At 45.2% G+C, this 23,847-nt stretch overlaps 1 protein-coding gene across 16 annotated transcripts in view; it reads right to left on the bottom strand.

The window, feature by feature from the left end:
- Positions 1–3,937: 3,937 nt before the first annotated feature.
- The window catches only part of eya1 (EYA transcriptional coactivator and phosphatase 1), a 64,599-nt gene continuing 44,689 nt past the window's right edge, over positions 3,938–23,847 (bottom strand). For all 16 annotated transcript variants that reach the window (XM_034572477.1, XM_034572463.1, XM_034572473.1 and 13 more), the window contains 8 exons: positions 23,116–23,199; positions 19,802–19,891; positions 9,357–9,415; positions 9,071–9,231; positions 8,687–8,801; positions 8,217–8,338; positions 7,215–7,315; positions 3,938–5,039 (listed from right to left, as the gene is read on the bottom strand). In XM_034572477.1, the coding sequence (XP_034428368.1) occupies positions 4,959–5,039; positions 7,215–7,315; positions 8,217–8,338; positions 8,687–8,801; positions 9,071–9,231; positions 9,357–9,415; positions 19,802–19,891; positions 23,116–23,199 (813 nt within the window). In that variant the 3' untranslated portion in view covers positions 3,938–4,958. The remainder of the gene's footprint in view (positions 5,040–7,214; positions 7,316–8,216; positions 8,339–8,686; positions 8,802–9,070; positions 9,232–9,356; positions 9,416–19,801; positions 19,892–23,115; positions 23,200–23,847) is intronic.

Raw genomic sequence — 23,847 nt, 5'->3', positions numbered from 1 at the left:
ATTATTTGCAGCTCTGGATGCCAGAGAACCTTAATATAATATATACACTGCAAATACTGTCAGACCTTGTGGGCACCTGAGTGTGTGTATCCCTCTCTGAACTCCGACCCAAACCCTCCACCAACATGCATTAATAGCATTGTCACAGTCTAGACTCACTTGGGAATGCCTGGTCTCTGTGGGACAGGCATAGCTGCGGACGCCCCGGCCCCTCCGGAGTTGACACTCCTGGCCGGGATCCCTGGCATCCGCAGCTTCCTGATCACCAGCTGTCCGTGCCCCACTCTCCCTGTCAAATCCCAGTAACTGAGAAATAAACAAACAGTAAACAAAGGGCCTAGTTTAGCGCCGCCGCCCGCCGCAGCATGACAACAGGTTTGTCACTCTCGCTGCTCCCTGCCAGGGCCGAGTGAGAGCCGCTCTCTGAAGTTCTCCCCATCTTTAAAAAACCACCGGAGGAGGAGCTGCAATCAGTGACAGTTGGTTTGTCTGCGCCGCCTCAAGACAAACAAGCGTCGGCCAAACCGAGAATAAGGGAAAAACAGGCTGAAACAATCAAACAGCATGTCGCTCCGCTTCTCGGATTGAGCAGAAAACTCCTCGCAGCCCGACTAAAGACAGAGGCTTTGAGTCTAATTCTCCCCCTCCCTCGCTTTCTTATTGTTTCAATCTGTGGACATCTGCTCGCTGCAGAGACAAATTCCCCTAACTTGAGACACATTAGCCACCAAGAGGAGAACACAGGCCTATTAATAGGCTTCCTGCTCGTAAAGGAGATGTGGCAGATCAGGTTTTTTGGGGGGAGTTTGATATGCATGTAATACAATATTAGTTCAATTGTGATGCACCGTCAGAGGCCCCCTCTATGGAAATCTGCATGAAATCACTGTCTGGGCAAAGTCGTAAATCACCAGCGGCGTTGTTTATTATTGCAGTACAGTTTTATGGAGGGCGGGCGCTTTGCCGGGACGTCCCGGAGAGGAATGCCCAACAGAGGACCTGCGAGGTAATGGCCCCCTTCATTTCCACGAGGGGGTTGTTGTGAGTTCAGCGAAGATCGAGCCCTAACCTTAACCCTAACCCTGGAGAACAACACGGCCCCTTTTAGGCCTGATTAGAGCACAGGGACACTTCGACCCATCAATAGCAAACACGCGACATTTTCAGTGAGCAGCGACGACACAGAGGAGACTGTGAAAGTTCTGGATTGTGAGTCAGGTACATGACACAAGCCAAACAGACACAATCTAGCTCTTATTTTTCATTCCCATCTGTTCTGTACGAGCAGCCAGTGTGGCTGGCCAACATGCCACAACACCCACTTTTTCTCTCTTGCAAAAAAAACGTCTGGTCTGGTTGCGTCTGACTTTTTCCTGCCAGGTCTCCGAGCATCAGGAAAACTTATCAAAGAGAACAGACCTTCATTCTGTGCTGAGGAGAGAGCAGCTCTCCCCTCCTCTGCTCTGCCAGAGCCAGCGAGGACCTCAGACGCTACTCAGTCTTTCAGCTGTTCGGAAGTTGAGGGGGGAAAAGCACTTTTGGGGTCATTGTTGATGCTGCATTCCGGCGGTGGCGGCCCGACGTGGCCCGTCCAGCCTGGCAGACGCACATACCCCGGACATCACTCCCACTCCATACGAAAACATAATTGATATTGAACGACTCTAAATAAAATTCCACGGATGCTCGATTTCTCCAGCGTGGTTTTGGAGGCCGCGCGCTCTCTTCCCCGTCCAGGCTTGTGTTACACGCCGCACTCTCTTAGTTTTGACCACCTCATAAAATTAGCCTCATAAATATTTTTCATGTGTCATTTAGACTAACCCGGCTTCTCTGTGACTCGGAGTGGATTGATAAATGTAAATTATGCACGGCGGCTCCTGCAGACGTACACGATGAGGCCAGAAACGTTCGGCCGGGCACTGGCTCGGCCTCAGGAGCCTCAAGAATGTGTGACGCATGTTATGCATTGTTGAGGCTATCGGGGAAAATCCAGCACTTTTCTCACAGGAATTAGGAAAAAACTATCTAAAATAATAGAAACCACAAAAATATAAAGAGCCTGTGTTATTCCAAAAGTCGCATGATTGATTCCAAACAAAACTCAGAGTATTACATAAGTATGTGTGTACTTTATTTATTGCCTTGATGTGAAAAAGTATTTCATAGCAGCTATTGTGTGGGTTTAAAGGATGTGATTAGCATGTGGGTGTGTGATGTTTGGTCTCGACTCGCACCAGCTCCAGTTTCTACTTGCTTCCTGGTAGGATTAGTGGCTGAGGCCTGTGACATCAGTGTCAGTCTGTAATGTCATTCCAGTCATATTAATACACAAAGATATGAGAAGAAATATGGACACAGACAAAAGTGAAGGGACTATTTATGAGGTGGATTAGGGCTATGTAGAAGAAGAAAAAATAATCGGAGATTTAGAAAATACAGTTGTAATATTCCAAACTTTGTTCTTGTAAAATTACAACTTTAGTCCTGTAGTGTTGTGAGTTACTTCTCGTTTATGACTTTATTCTCGTATTATGATTTTTCTTCTTGTAAAGTTTCGACGTTCCTCTGGTAAAATTCTGACTTTTTTCTCTCAATATTACAACTTTATTCCGGTAGCATGACGAGTTTCTCCTCAATTACAACTTCATTCTCAAAATCTCCGAATTTTCTTTTTTGCTCAACATGGCCCTAATCAATCGTATCTTTTATTGTTTTAAATTACCTTATAAGATGTAGTTTTCAATAAAACAACTCAACAAACAGAAAACAATATTTAACAGTTCACAAATCAGTTTTATTAATTTAAACACAATCAAATAATAATGTCAAAAACATCTGTACACATATTTTGCAGACACAACAATCTTTTGCGTTTCACAATGAGGCCCATGTAGTGTAAAGTATTTCCAGTTTGCATTTATGATTGCAACATAATAAAAAAAAAAGCGTGCTGTATGAATCTATAAAACATTTCCTCTATTTACCTACCATTACCTTGATCTAGCAGCAACATGTAGATACCCCGCAGCGCGGGGGGAGAAGTTGTTTTGAGTAGATGTGGGGGTGGGTGGGGGTATGTTAGGGGGGAGGGAGAGAGGGATCCAAATTGAAATGTAAAGGCCAGCAGTGATCATGTGCAAAGGAGGAAAAAATGAGAAACACGAGTCGAGTTTCTGCTTAAGAAATTCACAGTCGATAGCACATGTCCTGTATGTTCACAAACCCCTCGAAGTTAGTGGCTTTTCTCTAAACGTTAATTATGGTTTCCCCATCCACAGATGTAGAAGCGCTATGGAAAGGGCTTCGTGTAGTTCAGCTACTTCAAAACAGGGACACAGAATGTATTTTCAAAGTCGAAATAAAAACACTACATCATACAAAATTACGCTCGCTGTACAAGAGTTTTTATAGCGCCTGTATAAAAGATAATAAAACCTATTCAAGCCTGCCGTTTTTTATTATTTTAAATATCAGATTTATTCAAATTTGTTGTTAAAATGGCTCATAGGAGGCAGGAAACTGCCGTATGCCACTTCCAAAAAGCCTCATCAGATTTCAGTTTGCCTTCAAATATATATATATATGGGGTCAGGGCTGCAAGCTGGTGAGATGCCGTAAGGAAACAAGTTGTGAGCTACCTTTCCAAAAAACAAAAACAAAACAAAGAACACAAATATTTCTTTCCCTTTGAAATGAGTCTAGAAAGGTTTTTGCAATCGAGGAGACCTGTTACGCTTTAGAAATGAATGAAGTTTCCTGTAAGGACGAGAAAACATCACAGAATCAGATGAAAGGTCGTTGACACTTGACATCCATGCTTTTGGTCTTGACAAAAACGATTTATCACAAAATCCCCATTTACTGAACAAAACTCGAACACATCAACACTTCCAGGCGTCGCACAAAGCGCGTGTGCGATGGGATGCCTTTATTCTTTTTTTTTTTACTTCAATGAAGAAGCATTGCCGCCTTTCAAGAGCACGTACCTAAATGAATATAGGAAGGAATAGTCCAGTGATTACAAACTTACACACACAAAAAAAAAGATTTCCTCTGTACACGATTGTCTCAGCATTGTAAATAAAGTTTTTTGTAATTTTCTTAAATTATTAGAAAACCCCTTTTTTTTTTTGTTTCTTCCATAAACGTCTTCCTCTCGCTGTGGTGGAAATCAATAGTACTTTGCAAAAGGCACGAGTCTTTTGTCGTCGAGGTACCTTCTCGGTGGCGCGGCACCACGCACAAAGTCTCCGTTCATAAATAAGAAGCACAGGACTCCCAGGCCGACAGTTAACAGAGGAGCAGTCGCTTTGTCTGTCCGTCCCATGACAGGGGGGGGGGGGGTAAAAAGTAGACGGACAGATAAGGAAGAGAAAGAAGAGCAGTGGGAGAGAGAGGGAGGGGGCGAGAGGGACGGAGAATTGTCACCAGCAGTAGTCGAGGGCCTGTGGTTTACTGGAGCTGAGTTCTGTGGCGAGGTGAGGCGAGGCAGGCGGGGCCGTCAGTAGCTCTGCTCTCCTCACAGGTGTGAACCCTGACAGAGTCCCGGCACAAACAGGGCGCCGTAAAACACTTTGACAGCTTCAGAACGCCGCCAATTCACAGTAACCAGGGCGAGCAGCTGCAGCGCCGTAAATTCACCTCTCTCCTTCGCTTCCAGTTAAAAAAAAAAAGAAAAAGGAAAAAGGTTCAGGTTAAGACGAAGTGTGACCGTATGTCAGCACATTAACCGTGTGCTCAGCCTTCTTTTTTCTTTTTCCATCCTCCTCTTCTCTTCTTCCTGTGAAGTGGAAGACGGACGCCAGGCAGCGCAGGGGGGCGGTTATTTTTTTTCTTTCATTTTTTCATTTTTCTGGGCTGTGGGGTCTGCGGCAAGCGTTTGAGGGGGCTGGAGGGCGAAGGTGAAAGGTTGCAGGGGTGTGAGGTGGAGCACGGTGTTCAGTGGTGGTGTGGTGCTACAAGTACTCCAGGTCGAGAGCGTGGTGGAGGGCCATGAGGTCTGAATGGCTGGAGATCCTCCAGAAGGGCATGTTGTGCTGTGGAAGGAGAAAGCATCATGTTACACACAGATTTATTTTTAAAAATCCAAAAAGAAATCTACAAATAAAATATATATATTAGCTTATTTTTAGTGCAGAAGCATTTAATTGTGTTGATCAACGCAATTTAATTAATTATTGTAGTTATTTATCAAAGAAAAATCCCCCAAATTCTCAGGTTCCAGCTTCACAAATCATTTTAAATGTAAAACAAAAAAATCTAAAAACAACGATTGGACATTGGGGAAGTTTAATGAGCATTTTTCACTTGATGTCACGCACCCAAAATAAAAATCTTCACTTGTAATCGACTTTCTGAACACTGACAAAGTGGTGGGAAGACGTTCTACTACATTCACTGAATAAAGTGAGACAGATTCACCAGGAAAATAAATCACATCAGTAACACCCCCCGACTGCTGCTCGTGCTCCCTCGTGCACGCGTCTCTGCAGCCAAGTAGCACATCTGTACCTCTAACTAATTTCTCTGCTGCAGCCGCGTGTAGTTTTAAACCACCGCACTCGTCCGGGAGCCGTCCTCCACCTCGACAGAAACCAACTCCCCACAGTGTCTTTTCACCGTCCACCTCCTGCCTGCCGGTGTGTGTTTAGGACGGTGCAAATGAGCTGTTGTTCCCAGGCAGAGGACGAGGGGGAGAAACCCGAGTCGCGCAGAATGAAAGGAGCTTGTCAGGTAGAGTCCTCAGCTCCTCAGTGTGTGGAGCCCATTACCCTCCCCTTATCAAAGGTATGGCCTCTCCCAGGCATATGTTCCGCTTAGGAGAGCCTGCACTGACCCTTAAAAAGCTCTTTGCTTTTTGTTTTGTAAATTGTCTTTGCTTTTAAGTTTAAAAGCTGGAGATGTTATCTCCGCCCTCCTCTCCCAGGCGATGGTAATAACTGAGGGGAGAATTGTTTCAGGGGTCTTTTTTCTCTTAAGGTGAAGGAATGAGGGCCGAGGGGAACTTTTTAGACGTTTGCTTTTGTAGTTCCACGCAGTGTCACGTTTGATATGCGCCTCCTGACGGGTGAAATTGTTGTGTTATTACACGTCCTCTCTGATGTTGACACAGAAACCTTTTACCGCATGGCGTGTCGCGGGGCTCTCACACCAAGACGAGGGGGGGGGGGAACTGCCTTAGCCTTCCATCAATGTCACACTTGAACAACTCAAGACCGAGTAAAAATATTTGCATCTTTTTCCACAATCATCCCTCAAGACCATATTCCCAGGTCACGTTCGCTTTCCATAATACGGAGCTATTGCTTTTCACACTTATCCAGGGTAAAGGTGGCTACTTCTGCCTAATCGGCGCCTAATCACTCTTCATCTGTCCTCACGCTCCTCTCCGCTGTTTACTGAGAAACAGGTGAAAAAGGAGCTGGAGGCTTTTCAAAGGGAAACGCCGCGTCTTCACCCACTGACACCAGAACTGTCAGTGAAATATGCTCCTGGGCCGCAGATTAATTTGCTAATGAATATGTTTTGCCGCGTGTGGCTTTTGGTTTACATCCAAAACTTGGCAGAAACGCTGAATACACACAAATTGGGGAGCAAGAGCCAACAGGTAAACGTGAAAAAAAAAAAAGGTCATCAGATTCAACCGTCATGTTCGCCGAGAGATTGCAGGAGATGTTGGCTCGGAGCCTTTCTTCATCCGTCTCGTGCTAACAAGCTTGTCATTGCAGTAAATATTCTGTGTTCGTCAACAATGATTTAAGTCTCCTTTATGCGCAGTCTGTTTACGATGTGCCTTCAACGGGCCTGAAAGGGCCTGTCTAGCATTACACACTCAGCATTCACACTGCTCAGGGCACCAAGCAGGGATATATAATTATGCCATCTCTCCCGTCCCCTGCTTTGTAAACCTGAGATGGCGGAGGAAGAGCCCTGATTACACACCACGGACTTTCTCTCTTGTACTCCGATGCACTATAAGAGGATAAACGCATTAAAAGTGAAGGAGGGCTGCGGAGGAGGGGAGCTGGAGCGCTGATTCCTTTCTTTGGAAAGACGTGGCAGGTATGTTTTGTGTTCTGTAATGAACTCCTGACCTCACCGAAAGCAATCACGAGTCCAAACATTGTCTTTTCTCCGAGCCCTGCAAACGTCTGATGAATGCCTCTCCCAGATGACACAACAGCAGTATCTGTTATTCTGAGAGCTCTTACCTTTTTCGAGCCTTGCTCCTCTTCCACGCCATCTCCAACGACAATGTAAACAACTTTCCTCCCGAACCTTTGAATTACCCTCTCGAAGCAGCTCTCCTTCCCTGCGGAGGAGTGCACAGGAGAACGTTAGCGGAGCGTTGCATGGAGGCAAACAGATACACAGGTATACACACACACACACATACATTTGCAAAGACTCGCGCTGAAGAACCATCAAGTTGATTCAGAGGCACAGGGCGACAAGAGCCCCCTTTTAAAAACACCACACGCACAGAACAGGGCCGAGTGTAAACACTTTGAGCTCAGAGAGGAGATGTGATAAGATCAGGCTTCAGATAAAGACAATTTGAAAAGCATTAAGTCACTCCCTTCTGCTCCTCAGACATGGGACGAATGGACTGAACCAGCATGTTCCAGGGTCTGCTTATTGGAGGGCCAGTGTGCTTAATGCTCCGAGGAACCCTGAGCTGAACTCTGCTCCAACTCTCTGCTGATGGGCCCGAAAATGGCATGGGGGGGGGGGGGGTGAAGCTTGATGTTTACTTTGCATTTGAAACAGTGAAGAAGGGGAAGAACCGGAGGAAAGGGGGGAAGGAAAGGAGGAGGAAGAGAAGAAGGGGAAGAGAGGGAGGGGGGGGGGTCCCGTTGCCTGTTGCTGTGGAATGACATAAATGTGCAGAAGTGGTTTCATATGCAGAGACTGAGCAGCAGAGGCCTGGGGAGGCCCAGCTCAGGCCCAGCAATAGAAAAATAATCCCAGGCTGATTAGGCTGATTCCTTGGTAGAGGAACATCAACCCTCTCCGATGACTAAATGTCCCGCCCCCGTCCACACCTCAGCCCTGTCACTTAGGTAGCGTGTGTGTCTTAACTGTTTACGCTCACGTCGCTGAAATAATAAGCACTCACGTCCCCAAAGTGAAAGATTGGCGGCAGGAGGAGGAACATCACAAAATACAGTAACGACGATAACTCAAATCACACACACTTCAGGATCATTTACCTATTTTGGTTGCACTATAAATATTCTCGATAGGAAAGACAATTCCCAAGCCATAGAGCAGGACCTTAGCCAGGGCGGGGATGAGCTGCGTGGTGGTCACCAGGATATTCACACAGTTTGACCTGGATTAGGAGAAGGAAAAAAAAAAGGGGGATGACGTCGTTTTAAATCACTCGGAGGGAGGACAAAAGAAAAACACAGGGTGCTGGAAATACACACAAAGTCATGAATCAGTTGTGTAAAACATGTCCTCAAAAGAAGGATTAGATCTCAGCTCCTTTTCAAGTCGACGCTCTTAGCGCACTTATTTTTCTAAATCAAAAGGCTGAGGCCTGTCAAGAGAGACAAATTTGGAGCGTTGGTGTTTTCTTTAATAGCCTGGGAGTATGGACTTGACTTATTTACACCACATGCGAGTGTATATATGTGCGGTGTGGGACTGGGTACAATTTTCCTTGCTGGAGTCCTACCTTGAGTGGATTAATGTTAGTGCTTTCAGTGCCAGTGTTAACCAGGAGTCCGTCAAGGCTTCAATTTCTGCTCGCAATTGCAACCAGGCTTCCCTTTTGGCCGGGCCCAGCAGACCTGAAACGCAGGGTAACATTGTTTGGGTTGGACTGGCCCCTCTGAAATACCACTGAAATTTTCAAAAAAAAACTACCCTGACCAAGTAGTGTGGCATGTGAGCTCTTAGAACACACACGCGAAGGCTCTCTCACACTCACACACACTCACACACACACACACACACTCACACACACACATACACGCCCACGCAATGGGGGCACGTACATCTGCAACCTCATTTCTACTCGACAGATCTGTGCAAAGTGGCGCTGCTCGTCGGGGATTACCTCCAACGTTATTTTTGTAGGTGGTGTAGATTTCTTTTACTCGTCTGTAACGGAAGGCCAGCTTTCTCATCCAGTCCACGCCTCCGCGCACGCCCGTGGCCAGACACAGGTTGGCACTGGTCGCCGCTGCATGGAAACCGTCCGCGCCAAAGTTATACGTACTGATTTTAAGAAAAAAAAGGAGAGAATCTGTTAGTTTGAGCTGTTTCGTCATAATGGTGGCTGAGCATGTGACACTTTTCATGTTGATAAATGAACCGAGAAGCCATGAGGAGTAACGTTGTACCTTAGATCCTGGCCGTTGTCATCGGACGACACATCGTCAATATGTACCTGGTCACATTCCTACAAAACACAAAACATACTCTGTGAGTGGTGTGAAGAAATAGAATTCAGACAGATTTTATTCTTCTTTTTGGGAAAGGACACTTCCCATATGTTCCACGTTATACAGGAATCTGTGCTCTGACTGGACACCTCAGTATTAATCCTCCTTCGCCTCGACTTTCTCTTCCTTTCAGTGGTGGGATGTGACAAAGTACATTTACTGTACTTCAGCATATTTTTCATCTATTTGCACTTTACCTCAGCTACTTTTCAATATTACTCCAATCGATGATGCGAGGGGAATTGGCCCACTGATCCAATCAGAGCGGGCTCCGGCAGCATCAACATCACTGGTAAAGAAACAGCTAAAATAGATTCGATAGAGGAAGAGATTTTTCTGCCCCTACACCCTCATATACGACTCTTTTCAAACAATAATTAATCTCATCATCAGTCTGAATGGACTTCTACCACTAGAGGGGTCTAAAGATATGCAAACCCACAGACATAACCAATGAAATCCCCAATACAGCAAGTTTTACCAGTCGTACCATTCATACTGCTTCATCTGGGAGCGTACATATACATATACAGTACATACAGTAGAGGGATACATGTAGGCCAGGGGAATACTGTGTATAAAGAGACTTGGCTCTAATAGCCTGTGCATGTGAGCATCTCCAAACATGTGTACGCAGATCTTCCCCTTTGGGCTGGCTCTTCTTGGAAAGGTGGAGAGATTCTGCAGCTCTGCACTGCGCTGATTCCACCGGTACGCAGTAACACAATCCAGACTTTCTGGTAAATGTAACCTACTAGAAAAATTGAACCTGATGCTAACCGCCAATGAAATTATGACCTCTGATTGCTGCTGCGCCACACACCAACACAGCCCCGGGGCCAGTCAGCCAGCCAGCCGGCAAAAGAGCGCAAGGAGAAGGCAGACTAAAAATCTGTTATTAGTTTTCCATTTATAGGATCACTCTAGTGCCTCCCCCTTCCTCTCCGCTCCTCTCTCTCTCTCCGCCCCCCCTCAGCAAGCTTGAAATGTGAGGGAGTCCTGCCTTGGCATTCACATCAACACATTTCACATGGGACGGGGCAGAGAGAGTCGACATGAGCTGCTTTTAACTTAAACTTGAGGGTTGCAAAACATTTTTACTGACAGGAGGTTAAGAAATAAGACTGTTCAGAGCAAAAAGGCTTCAAACTGAATGTGACATCCACCGTTTCAGTTTGGTTCAGTCAGCTCGAACACAGAACCAGAACAGAGAGACTATTTGATTTCTCTACGAAGTAACCTAAAGAATTTCTCTGGAAAACTACAGGATTTCAAAATTGGTCGTCCCGCTGCAAAAGAGGTTTCTCTCACCTGTTTAAAGTTATGCGAGAAAATAATAATTGAAACTTGAGCGAGAGAATTCCTCCGCTCTTGAGTATGAAAAATCCTGATTTTGTAAGCTTTTTAATTAAGTTTCATCCGGCTGTTAAGACACCCAAACACAGAAAAGGACTTCCTTGTTTTAAGTCAATCTAACTGAGGCCAAATGCTGACGTTATTGCATTCCTCTCTAATGCTAGAGCAGGGTAAGGGTAAGGGCTTTCGACCGTAAACCTTTTTTATTTTACTGGTTCCCCTCTGAACAAATTTTTCATCTCCCTGGATTTGTGGGGAGAGGGAGGGGAGAGCGACGTGAGGAGAAACTCAAACCAGCTGTTCTTTAACAGAATTAAAATCTTGACCCCCAACCCCAGCTCTAATGCAGCCATTCTCTCGCCAAGCCTCTCCCAGCAAGCCCCGAGATCCAAAGAGGAAAAGACTTTGACCCTGTGACCCCTCTCCCCTCCTCTCCGGGGCTCCGGCACCCCGATAAGGGGGTGGGAGGGTAGAGAGCGGTGGATATGGAGGAGAGCAGCGGGTAAACGCTGGGGGAGAGAGAGTCCAAAGTGACCTCACATGGAGCAAACTCTGAGCCCCGCGTTCCAGAAGATGGACTGCCAATTGAAGCCGAGGTGCAGGCGGGGGCTCTCTCTCTCAGTTCCGACGGCCTAATCTGTTTCCAGACACTCACCAGCAAATCTTTAATAGTCGAAGAAAGCGGCAATTTGTCCCAGCTTGATGATCCACTGGCAACAAGCTTGTGGATAATTTACGTGCGCAAATTATCCCCCGATCCTTTCCTCGGAGCGGAGCCCAAGCCAGGAGTATTGATGTGCCTAATTCCTTAAGTAGTGCCGGCATGTCTGTTTGTTTAGGAAAACAAAAACAGCACCCTGGGTTAAGCACCACGTAAAGCCGCATTTCAAAGACCTCCCATTCTGGTGCAAGTGACTGGAATGCTCCTATTATCAAGTAATTACCTGCTGGTGAGTCAGACACAATCAGCACAAAGCTCCTGCCACCTCCTGCACTTTCATTCAGCCCCGCTCGTTTGCCATATCATTGCCTAACAACACACTGTGTCCTGGCACCTCATTGGATGACAATAGCTCCTCATTTTATTCCTCCTATGTAATGTGTTTCTTTCAGGGTCTGACAGGCAGCATAGATCAAACCAGCTATCTGAGAACAATATTACTCAGCGAGTTAATTATGGGGCGTGGTGCATGAGCCAGAGCCAAAACTCCAAATATGACCTGATATACACAAATACATTTCAGTAATTAGGCCTCGCTGTGGCCATTAGAACTGACGTCTGCTTACGAATGATTTTTCATAGACTTTTTCCAAATCCTTTGAGCTAATAAACACGTCGAAACCACAACAATTGCAAAGTGTTAAAAATCCAGGAGGCCAAGAAAAATACGGTCTTCAGGGTTTTGAATCCTTTTTCATTTTGTGCAATTCTGTAGATGTTACAATGCAAACCAGACAGAGGTTCGTCTCCGCGTGTGTGTGTGTGTGTGTGTGTGTGTGTGTGTGTGTGTGTGTGTGTGTGTGTGTGTGTGTGTGTGTGTGTGTGTGTGTGTGTGTGTGTGTGTGTGTGTAAAGACGGAGGGGGACGGCTTTGGAAAAAATGCACAGACTCCAACAATTACTGGTCGCAGCTGGGGCTGGCGTAAACCTCTGCACTGGCTCCCTGGGAGGACGGGGGAGAACTAATGGAGGAGGTGGCAGCGGGTAATGTCGTACAGTAACCCTTACACATACTCATTAGGAGCCACTTCTGAAGGTCTCGTAAACACCACACAGCCATGGACGGTGCAGGCAGGTTCAAGTCCGTTAAGTACAGTCATATAGTCAAAGTGGTGGATGGAAGGCATCGTTATGGGGAGGAGAATTTTACTAACTGATGGGACTCGTTGAAGGTGTCAATTGCAGGCCGCCATTGTTAGAGAGATGGATTTAGGACTTTCCTGCATATTACTATAAATGTGTAGAAACGTTCTTATATATGCATTCATTTTCTACATGTGTAGATGTTTTTATTGTATTGTTTATATGACTATGAATATAGTAGGCTAATATGTCATAATACGTTTTTATTATCTCTGCCAACAAGGATAAGTTGCTTGGTTTGTTTGCAGGATTATGCAAAAAACAACTGAACGGTTTTCCATTGAATGTTGTGGAAGGAAAACCCCATTAAATCCAGCTGCGGATGCGGATCAGGGGGCAGATCCAGGATTTATTCGTCACTTTCTTTGAAATTATGAGATGGAGAGTTTTTCAACATTTGATTTCTCAGAGAATAATTCATGTTTACAAATGAAAAAAATCGGACATGTTCCGGGAACTGATATCTCGGAGTGTGTGCAATTTGGTGCAGTTTGATTGAATTTAAATGGGACTGTTGGGCCTTGGCAGCGATATGTTCTTTGACGAGTGCCACTCTAGTTTTTAATGTCTTCTAAGGACGTAAGAGAAGCCGATGCTCGAAATCAGCTAATGAATTCTAATAAAATCATACGAAATTCTAAAAGTAGCATAAAAAAATGACAAAAAACATTATTGTATTTTGTTTTGTGGCTCTCACGGCTGTTTCATAGGCACTCAGGACTTAATAAAACTAATTCACAAGTGCTTTAAGTTCCTGTAACTGACTGAATGAAAAGCTTAAAATATCAAATAACAGGCTGCTTTTATTTTGTTTGTACAACATTACCAATACAATGACAGGCCTTCACGATGGTGACACACTGAGGGCAATGAGAATCGAAGAATTTCTTAGAACCTTTTGAACATCTCTTTTCCATCAGATCCCCCCCGTTCTCCCCTCACCGAGCAAACAGTGGTCTCTCTAAAACCTACAATCACCACTAACTCGCACCAGATGTTCCTACTGTACTCAGGAGTGAAGACCCTCCACCAGAAGCCATCGCAATTACTCCTTATGCAAACACTGTCTTTCTGTTAAATTCATCTGTGACACATTCTTTTCTCTTCAATCTGAATTCATCCAGCAACCAAACAGTTTATTTATATATCTGCACAGGAAAGACGAGAATAGCAAAAAATGCACATGTGAAGCCAGGAGACTTCTGCCTCAGGATGAGTCCATCTCCACATCATTCACTCTTCCTTTCGCCGTCTCGCCACTAGTCTGCAGACAACTTCTCACTGGGGAGGAAGTTATCAGAGCCCTCTTTGTTCCCCTGGCATCTGTCATTAAGCAATCAGTAATGACGGCCTGAGTCTTCCTGTAGCCCTGGAAAGAGCTCAGAGTGGTGACTGCAGCACTCAGAGCCAGATAGAAGAAAAAAACTCAGTAACGCATGTTACCAAAACACAGGAAGGACCGCGCTATCGGAACTAACCTTTAGACCTGTGTTTCCCGTGGAGGTCTCTGTCACTGCCGTACGGACAGAGTCCACTCTTTAGATACAAGCCACCCCTGGTCGCCACCCCTGGTCGCCCCCCCTCTCTCTCTTCTTCTCTCTCAGGTGAGCTGCTGGGGTGGGGGTGGGTGGTCAAAACCGGCGTGAGCGATAACAGCCGTCATCACAGCATTCTTTCTGACCCTACAGGCTAATGCCATGTGAAAAAGGCTCATCCATGGTTCGCAGGTTCTCAATACTGCCACTCCACCGGCAAAGGCTGTCACCCCCCCCCCCCCTCTCCGTGGTCTGTGACCCCCAGCAACTTCCTTCTCTGTTCCCACCACAGGCACCCTTGTCTGGGGTAGGGGGGGTGGGAGAGGAGGGGCTGTGATTACCTGGGGGTTGAACACAGGATGTGGGTAACAAAGGAAGAGTTCTTCGAACCCACTTCATTCCAATCCACAATCTGTGCTTGAACAGTCACGGAATTCAAACAGCGGCGCCAAACAAAGCGCAGGTAGAGAGATGCTGGTTTTACAGAAATTCACACAACTCTGAGAAGTCAACCAGAGGCAGCACGAGAACCCACTGAACTGAATTATAAACAAAATGTCTGCAAAGTGCTGCTATAATGACTGGAAAACACTCCACAGGTAGGCAGCAAGAATGAGCTGCTTCTCATTATTTCCTATTTTTGGAAATGCAATTCCAAAACCACACCTCAAAGGAGTGCACCATTAAATATAATATCAAATCTCACTCATCTCAGAAGTTTCCCCTTTGCAACAAATCAAAATCAATAGAGGAGCAGTTCATTCCTGCCAAGTGGACTGTTGTTTCTCTCCTTCCACAGACCACGCTGGGCAGGTGCCGCGTGTCTCCAATTTAAAATCGGGACAAGAAATCTTAAATATCATAATTTGTCACCAGACAGCAATGTTATATTTTCCGTGCACCCTCAACCCTTATTGGCGCACGAGTCGGCTATGTTGGGATAGCGGGTAGAGGCTGGGAGCGAGGTGGAGCTCTGCGGAACAAAGATTGACAAAGTGGCTTTTAAAACCTCCACTTTCTCTCTGTAGTCTTTCCAAAACACAGCAGCGGCCGCGCCTCGAGTCTTGATGGAGTTCTGTCGAGGACGTGACAGAACTGCTGAATCAGTGGCCAGGCAAATTGTGAAATACCCACATCAATGTGTGCAGACGTAAAGAAGAACATCTGACAAAACAGAGCATGTATGAAAATGGCAGAGGTTCCTGTTGCAATTTGGTTTCAGAGGCAGATTTTAAACTGAAGGAACATGAACTCTTAATCTCTGGTTTCCCCAGTAAAGATCTTGACGGGTTACTGTTCTGTTATAATGGAAGATTTTTTTTCCATATATGACTGGCACAGTTAGCGTTAAGTTCCTTCTAACTGGGAATAAAATCACCCAAAAAGTCAACTATCAAGGAACGCACCATAAACCCACCAATCACATGGAATGGCGAGTACAGGATCTGACCCTCTACTGTGGGACATAAAACCAACAGAACCGCTCCACGCTAAGAGGCTCTGGAGGGCCATTTCAGCCACTAGGAAAAGGTAACCGTGCGTTTCACAGCATCTCTCATTAACAAGCAGCCCCTGGGTGAGAGTGACAGAGGAGGTTTTAAACCAGCGAGTGCGGGGTGGGAGCTATAAAAGGCAGTCGGCTCACCGTGTCACAGGGTTGTTCCGCAGGTATGTGTGTGTGTGTGAGCTTCATACAAGTGTGTCTGCGTTGGCCGGTACGTGTGTAAATGAAGACTTTGCTGCACAGTGTGTGTGAGAGAGTGGTGCACACAGCGTGGAGGCATCGGTGGACTAATTTAAAATGTTCCCACCTTTAGAGACCTCTCCCCCTCACTCTCCCTGTGAGTGGTTTGCCCCCATGCCCTTTATCCTCCAGACAGGGAGGGTTGTTTTCTCACCCAGGGAGGGGGGAGACGGCAGCCCCCGTACCCCACTGAGAAGGGGAACACAGGGGGCTCGGGCCAACGAGACAGAGGCCTCTGGTTCCCACATACTGCTCCGTGTTAGGGTTTGGGCCGCAGCGGCGCACCTACAGTAAACTCACACCCTGAGTCTCAGCAGAGCTGTCAGTCTTCCCAGTGAGCTCAGCCTCAGTGGGCTTCATTACACACATCACTTTAGACCATCAATTATCTCCACCCCCACCCTTCAGCTGTCCCATAAAAACGACATCCAATAAAGCAAACCGACTATATTTCAAAAATGAGATATATGAACAACAAATGCTCTTATAATTATATTGTTTTGAAAAAGAAAATCAAAAGGTTATTTCCTTTGACAGAGTGTAATTCTAAAAATAAAATAGTTAATTATGAAATGACTGATATAACTCAACCAATATGATGTTGCTTTTAATTTAACCAACATAAGAAATTGATTTTGTATCAGATTTATTCAGATTATGTGTTTATCTCTGTAGCTATTGAAATACAGCTTCTTCTACAAGGACAATTAATACAGTGGAGATCAGATCAGTGGGGATCACATTGCTATGAATTACTTTACTAATACTTCCTTCAGCGTGAGAGTTTTTTGATGATAAAAACAGATTGTGTGGTTCATACAATCCTACACCCGTCCTTTAAAAGAGCTGAGCGGCAAATGGTTTGTGTGGGGACGATCGATGGAGAGATTTGTGTGTGTGTGTGTCTCGATCGGGAGGGGAAATCTTTTGGGGGAGGTGCAGTATTTCTGAGAGCCACTATCTAAGAGTGAAAAAAAAAAGAGAGCACTGATCCAGGAAAAGGTTAGAGGAGTGAGACGGAGAGACGGAGAGAGAGAGAAAAAGAGAGAGAGAAAGAGGGAGACGTAAGGGTGAAACTGATCCCTGTTGACCCCTTCGGCATGCCCTCTTTCTTTTTATGACTTTCCTCTGAATCGTCACTCACCAGCTCTATCAACACGACTCAGCCTCCATTCACACACACACACACACACACACACACACACACACACACACACACACACACACACACACACACACACACACACACACACACACACACACACACACACACACACACACACACACACACACACACACACACAATACAGGACATTAGAGCGTTTGCTGCAGCTTCGGGTGATGGAGCTCAATATTATGCTTAATTGTGCTGTTTATACGGCTGTAAACAACCCTTATGAGTTAAAACCGAAACAACAGCTCTTAAAAACAAACATTTAAATGAATACAAGCAAATGCTGAACTGCACATACTGCAACAATTTAAGGAAGCAGAGTTCACATTTAATGTTCCTGTGCACGGCCTGGCAGGACAGCAGTGTTAAGACTCAGATGGACCACTCACTCACACACACACTGTTGGGCCACTAACTCTGCACCTGTGTTTCTGCACAGCCTCTGGGGTCTCCCTTTATGGCTTTGACTAAATTAGATGGACCATATGCATTTCTGCACATGCTTAAATACATAACTGCTGCTGGGTGCGGTATTTATAGCTGGACTCTATTTAGCTCTATCTTAGATGGACGACTGTAAATCAGCCGAGAGGAAACACAACTGGTTAGGCGTTGCTGAGGACTGGCACTTAACGCTCGCACCGGGGCCGAGAGAGGAGAGATCTGTGCGCCTGCAAGAGAGTGTCACCCCTCTTCTGGTGTCACTGTAAATAACGATCACCGCAGTGTCTGCAGAGAGTGAAGTCTTTACGTCGCACTATTCAAAGACACTTCGCTCATAAGCCACTTTCAGACATGCACTGAAACTTTTCCTGCCAGCCTCCTGGTAAAATGTCAGCGTGAACCCAGGTGAGAGTAAAGCAGGAAATTATTTGGAATATTCAAAGCGAGCAAGAGGACATGTTGACTATGTTTCTAACACGTGATGGAAGCAAAACTGTAAGAAAAAATATCTAAGGATGAAAATTAGGCGCCAGACAGAAATGTCTTCATGGAAAGTCAACAAGATTTTAGAGCTTTTTCGTGATTAATGAAAAACACTTGATTTCCACAGCAGACGTCATGTCCTGCCTCCTGCATGCTCTACACTTCACCTGGATGTTGTGGACATTTTCCCGGCGTTGTGAACGCGTCTGACTAGAATAATCTCTGTGGAAGACAAAATCCGAAGAATGTCCAGACCCAATTTTGTGCACATTCTCTGGTTTTCATGTCTGAAAACTATAATGAAGGAAGGCTTTTAGGTGTCATAACAAACTGCAATAATTTGGTTTCTGAGATAGAGCAGAAGAAAATAGATTTAAAAAAAAAATTATTGTACAAGCAGTCCGAGCTGCCAATTCATCTGTGAACGGTTTCATCACACATGAAAAGAAATCAAAACACAGGACAGATGTTGAGCAAAACCACATTTAAGTGTTGTCTCAAACTGCCATTTCTTTTTTCAAATGATTGGGGCACATCTATTAAATAAAGTGCAGCTAGGACTGGATTCTACATGGCGAGGGCATAAGGAAATATTTAACCAGCCAATTGCAGACAATTAACTTTGATCACGATGACTGCGTTTGGAATCTCAGTCACACGTCTGTCTGGGGAGTATGAAACTTTTCTCTCTGTGTGTCTCTCCCGGTTTTTTCCTCCTCCTCCTCTGGGTTTGCTTCATGTAACAAAGCCGAACATGGTGGTGAGTAATGAGACTTGGCAGACCGGCCACAGATCTCTTCACACTTAAGTATCAAACAAAACATTTCCTCTACTGTGAGGTCAACCCAAAACAGGACACTGAGGAAAAGCGCTGGGTCAGTGGGATCAGATTCACTGGGAGAAAAGAGACCGGGAGGAAGAAGCAGGGACAAAAATCAAGGAAATAAAAACTCAGGAAAATCGTAAGACAGAGAATTGGACAGAGCAAGTGTTGACAAAGAAATATTATGGAGATGAATTGCTCTGTTTATTGCTATAATGTGATGAGCACGGAGAGCTAGCTGGGTTTTACGTCTCGATCTGGACAGAGGGTAGCGGGTGTATTTCATGTATACGAACAAATGGGGCTCCCACTTCTCTGTACAGACAGTCTGAGCCTATAGACATCCCTGACCCTCTGCTCCCCAGACACCCCATCACATGCACACACACACACACACACACACATCTCCCTACCCTTGATCCCTCTATTCCTGTGCCCCAGGGGCAGATTTTACACTAGGCGTACATGAATCAGGGGGGTAAAGAGGCGTGGGAGGGTAGACGGCAGGGGATTTCATGCTGTGTGCGACCGGGTCTGTGGTGTAGGTGGACAGCGACACCAAGCACACAGCATGACACACAGACAGCGTGGCCACAGAAACACTAGAGCTTGACAAATTGCGCTAGCCGCTATGGGAGTGGGAAGGAGGTGGAGGCGGGGGCAGGGCTGGTGACCCAGGAATGACAGAGACTGACAGCACATGTAAAATTCATGGTATCCCTTGGGCTCCGAGGTAATACTTCACCACTATGGGACTGATAACTGAGAGGTAGGCTCCACACCATGAAACAACTGTTGCTGATGTTACTAAAATCTTAATGAACCCTCCTGTTTGGATGTATAACACTACAATTCACAAAAGGTGACAAGAAGGCATTTTTGCAGAATAAATAAAACACAACACAAAACACATAGACCCACCTCTAAGTCGTTAAAGAATAAGTGTGTGTCAGCCAAGTTGAAGATCATTTCTTCCATCCTCAGGCCTAATGATACAGAGGTCGGTGGGTCCTGAAAAATAGAAAAAAAGAAAATAAATTGAAATAAATTCAGTTTCTTTCCCCCCCCTGAATATTCCTCTGCAGACTATTTCTATTTAACAAGATGTTAGCTGCAACTTGAAAGTTTGAACCCCTGTTTACGACTCCCTGAAAGGTACCAAAATAGTCATCAGAAATGCCACAGCCTTGAATGAACGCAGTGAAAAACATGTCTCTTGTCAGGACTGGTGGTCAAGTGGGAAGAGTCGGGGTCACAGCCCCGTCGTAAATCCCCCATTCTCCACATACTTGCGCTGATGCATCATTTGATTGCTCTGTAGCTGATAAAATACAATTCTTTCTCAGCCTAAAATGTATTTACATCATCAACAGTCACACTGAATTTAGGAAAATTTAAAATAATTGAAATATAAAATAAACACTGTAATATTTCCTTTGATTGGAATTTGTTTCCTTAAATCATGGTCTCTGTCAGTAACGTGACACGTGCTGTAATGCTGATATGGTCGCACTGTCTGTAAAATGACACCCAGAGAGGAGTCAACTACACTGTAAATAGTTAATGAGCCTGTGATAATGTGTGTGTGCGCGATTTTTCCCTTTAAAAACATAATGAACAGGCAAAACGTCATTGATGCAAATTAACACATTTCCTTAGAAAACTCACAATTATTAAGTTTCAGTTCGGGGACAACACAACATAGAATATATGAAAATGTATTACTTAACAGAAGAGAAGTGCAAATTGATTTTTTTCTTATCTTAAATCTCTTATCAGCAAATTGTCTTCAGCAAAGGATGAAGACAGACAATAGGCGGCTGTGGAGGAGGATTTTCTGCAGCTGCGTGAGGCTACTTTTAAAGACGGGCCAGGCAGCACCAGGAGCAGGGATTACAGAGCTAAACCACCTGAAGACTCACCTGAGCTTTCTGCTGATTACCTGTCACACCCCACAATGCTTATGTTTTCACTAAAATGACAGAGGGCAAACCACACAAGTAGAGCCCAATCCCCCACTTCTGGAGGCTTCCTCGCGCCTCTTAAACTCCCAGATCGAATCAAACTTTCAGTCAGAATTCATAACAAATAATTAGCCGCCCACATCAACGGGCTGCCAGCTCCCTCTGCTCGAACTCTTTGGAAGCTCTCGGGGAAGCTTTGGTGGGAAAAAGGCGGACTTCTCCCGCCCGAGTGAATCCTTTCCAATTAAATCTAAACAATCAGTCAGTGAGGGAGTTAAGAATACAAGCAGGCCAGAAGGCCAAAGTGCTGCTGCTGTCATTGCTCTGGCACCACCTGTCCCGAGATGTCAGTGCCATCCGCAGGGGCGCCAAGTACCTCCCTACCAATAACACCCCCACCGTCCCAACCCCATTTTAACCTCCTGCTCTGTCCAGCCCAATATCGGTACAGCTGGCCTCAGCCATCAGCTTTATGGGGGTGAGCTGCCTTGATGCCAATTAAAAGGGCTGATAAGAACAGCAGTGTGTTTATGTGTGTATGAGGGAAAGAGAGAGAGAGAGAGAGCGGGAGGGAGGGAGGGCGGGAGGTCACAGTGAGAGAGAGAAAGTGTTGATGTGCACTCACTCAGATACACGTCTATTTATAGTGAGCTCGGAGCAGCAAGGAGGGAAAAATATTTAGTAACTTTTTTGTTTATGCCGCTAAGATAGGGATGGCATGACTGACAGACCGGAGGGAGGAGAAGAGGGAGAGGTGGGGGGGTGGTGCTGAATGGGTGGAAGTGGGGGAAAGTTGGTCTTTACGCATTGGTAGTTTACAGATCTGGGTTTCTGATAGGCTTTGAGGTGGCGCGCTCTGTGGTCTCTGTGAGTAAGCATGTCTTATATCGCTTTGTTGGGATAATGCCGGCAGGAGAGGAGGGAAAACTTTGGCGAAAAAGCGACGGAAATCCGCAGCAGAGGAGGAAAAACAGGGAACAAAAGAGAAAGCGAAGTGAGAGGGACTCCAGCGGCTGTCACATCCTATAGCTGAGCTCTGATGGAATGAGCCCTTATGGAGTCAGGAGTGTTTCCTGTTTCAGAGGAGCACACTGGAGACCCTGTGTATGCAAGTGTGTGTGTGTGTTCATATGCATGTGTGTGTGGTTGAAGAGTCCCTCGTCACCGAGCCGCAGCTCCCTAAGCCTGAGCTCTCTCTTTACCCAGCATGCAGGGCTGAGAATAAAGTAAATAAACAGTGGAGGGTCGCGGGGCAGCCCTCTTTCACCCCAAAAACAAAACACTGCCCCCATCAAACACCCCCTCATACCAGAACAAAGGCACAGAGCATGGGCCGCAGACACTAAGCTGTCTGACATATGAGGAGCAATATATCATTTTCAGCTTCACAACCAGACACATGCACAGACAAAACAACTGTTGGTGATTAGAAATGCTACATTTAGGCAAAAATCTAATAATATGTTGTTTCATTTGTCATTATTAAACCAGAATTTGTCTAGAATTGTCAAGATTCTACAGTGTGTTTTTTTTTTAGCTCATGTGGGCTAAATCGAAATGGGAAAATCAGAGCACTTAGTGAGCTATAGAGAACTTATGACCTCAACAAAACCATGAGAATAAGATTCTGCTGTATTTCCCAAATTGTTTGTTTTGAAAGTTTAAATTTAGAGAAGCAATTTACATGTAACAACAAATAGCAAAGCCTGGAGAAGCAAACTTTGTTTAATGAGCATACACAGTGACATGGGACAGAGAATGACCCTCCAATTAAACACACACACACACACATATATATATGTATGTGTGTGTGTGTGTGTGTGTGTATGTGTGTGTGTATAGTGAGTTTGTCTAAATTACATTTGGTGGGCTCCCCTCTCCTGCCAGGGTCTCAGGGGAGACCCCTTCCTGAAAGCGATGGATTGAGAAGCACTTAATTAAACTAACAATGTGGCATTTCTGAAGGAGAAAGGAACACTTAAGATGTGTCAATAGACATCCTGGGTGCAACTGTTGTGAGCCCCTACAGCCGAGCCCCGACCAGCCACGCATAGCTCCAACAGCTGCAGAGAGCAGTCAAATACTTGCCAAGCCTTATTGGACCCATTTAAAAAAAAGAAATAATTATCTGTACACTGGCAGAGTGAAATCTATCCTCCTCCAAATGGCCATTTCCCCCCAGTTGTGATCCTCTGTTTTTCTCTTCCTTTTAATATTTATGTGTCTTGCTGATAACGTGAACCGCTACTGCTACAGTCTGATGTCACTCACCCGTCCATATCTGTTGGCGTAAGAACCCGTAAGCAAGGAATGGAAAACGATGATTGTTTCATCCAGGTCCCAGATGAAAACTCGCTGGAGAGATGGAGGTGGAGGGAAAGAAACAAAGAAAAACAGAGAGAAAAGAGGCAAAATCAATGGTGCACTCTGTAGGACTGCAAGGTGATCCTCCTGGTCAATAGGCCAGGAGCGTGTATTCGCGTGCCACTGGGACCGAGATCCATTTGCTTGGGTCGGTCACCACAACACTCCTCCCCTCAGCCCACCGCACGCTTTCCAGCCCCTGCCCTTTACATTAGAGTAATCAATAGTGACAAACTAATTAACTAGATATGTTAACATGCCATGATGTCAGCGCTTTAATGGGCGCTATTAACCTTGTTCAAATTCATATCATATTAATGAAGAGCCTCCTGAATTACCAGGAGTTTATTTTGACATATGGTCGTTATCAAAGTGTTTAATGGTGCAGACGTAACCATTGTTAGTCACAGCTAGAGTCCGATCTTTGATGACTATGAAATATATATTATTCACTTCAATGCTGACTCAATTATTCACATGCTTCATTATGTAATCATGAGGTATACGTGAGAACTTTATATAAGATGAGTGTTTAGTGATGTCATATATTCCACAATGCATTAGTAATGCAGAGATTGTTAGGGAATCAAATATTTAAGTACTCATGCCCATCAAGTGTTAAAGCTAGTGTGGCAGCCA

Source organism: Hippoglossus hippoglossus, chromosome 20 (genome assembly GCF_009819705.1).
Source record: "Hippoglossus hippoglossus isolate fHipHip1 chromosome 20, fHipHip1.pri, whole genome shotgun sequence".
Taxonomy (NCBI): Eukaryota; Metazoa; Chordata; class Actinopteri; order Pleuronectiformes; family Pleuronectidae; genus Hippoglossus; species Hippoglossus hippoglossus.
Note: the sequence above shows the minus strand (reverse complement) of the source record. Positions and strands in the feature narration are given on the sequence as shown.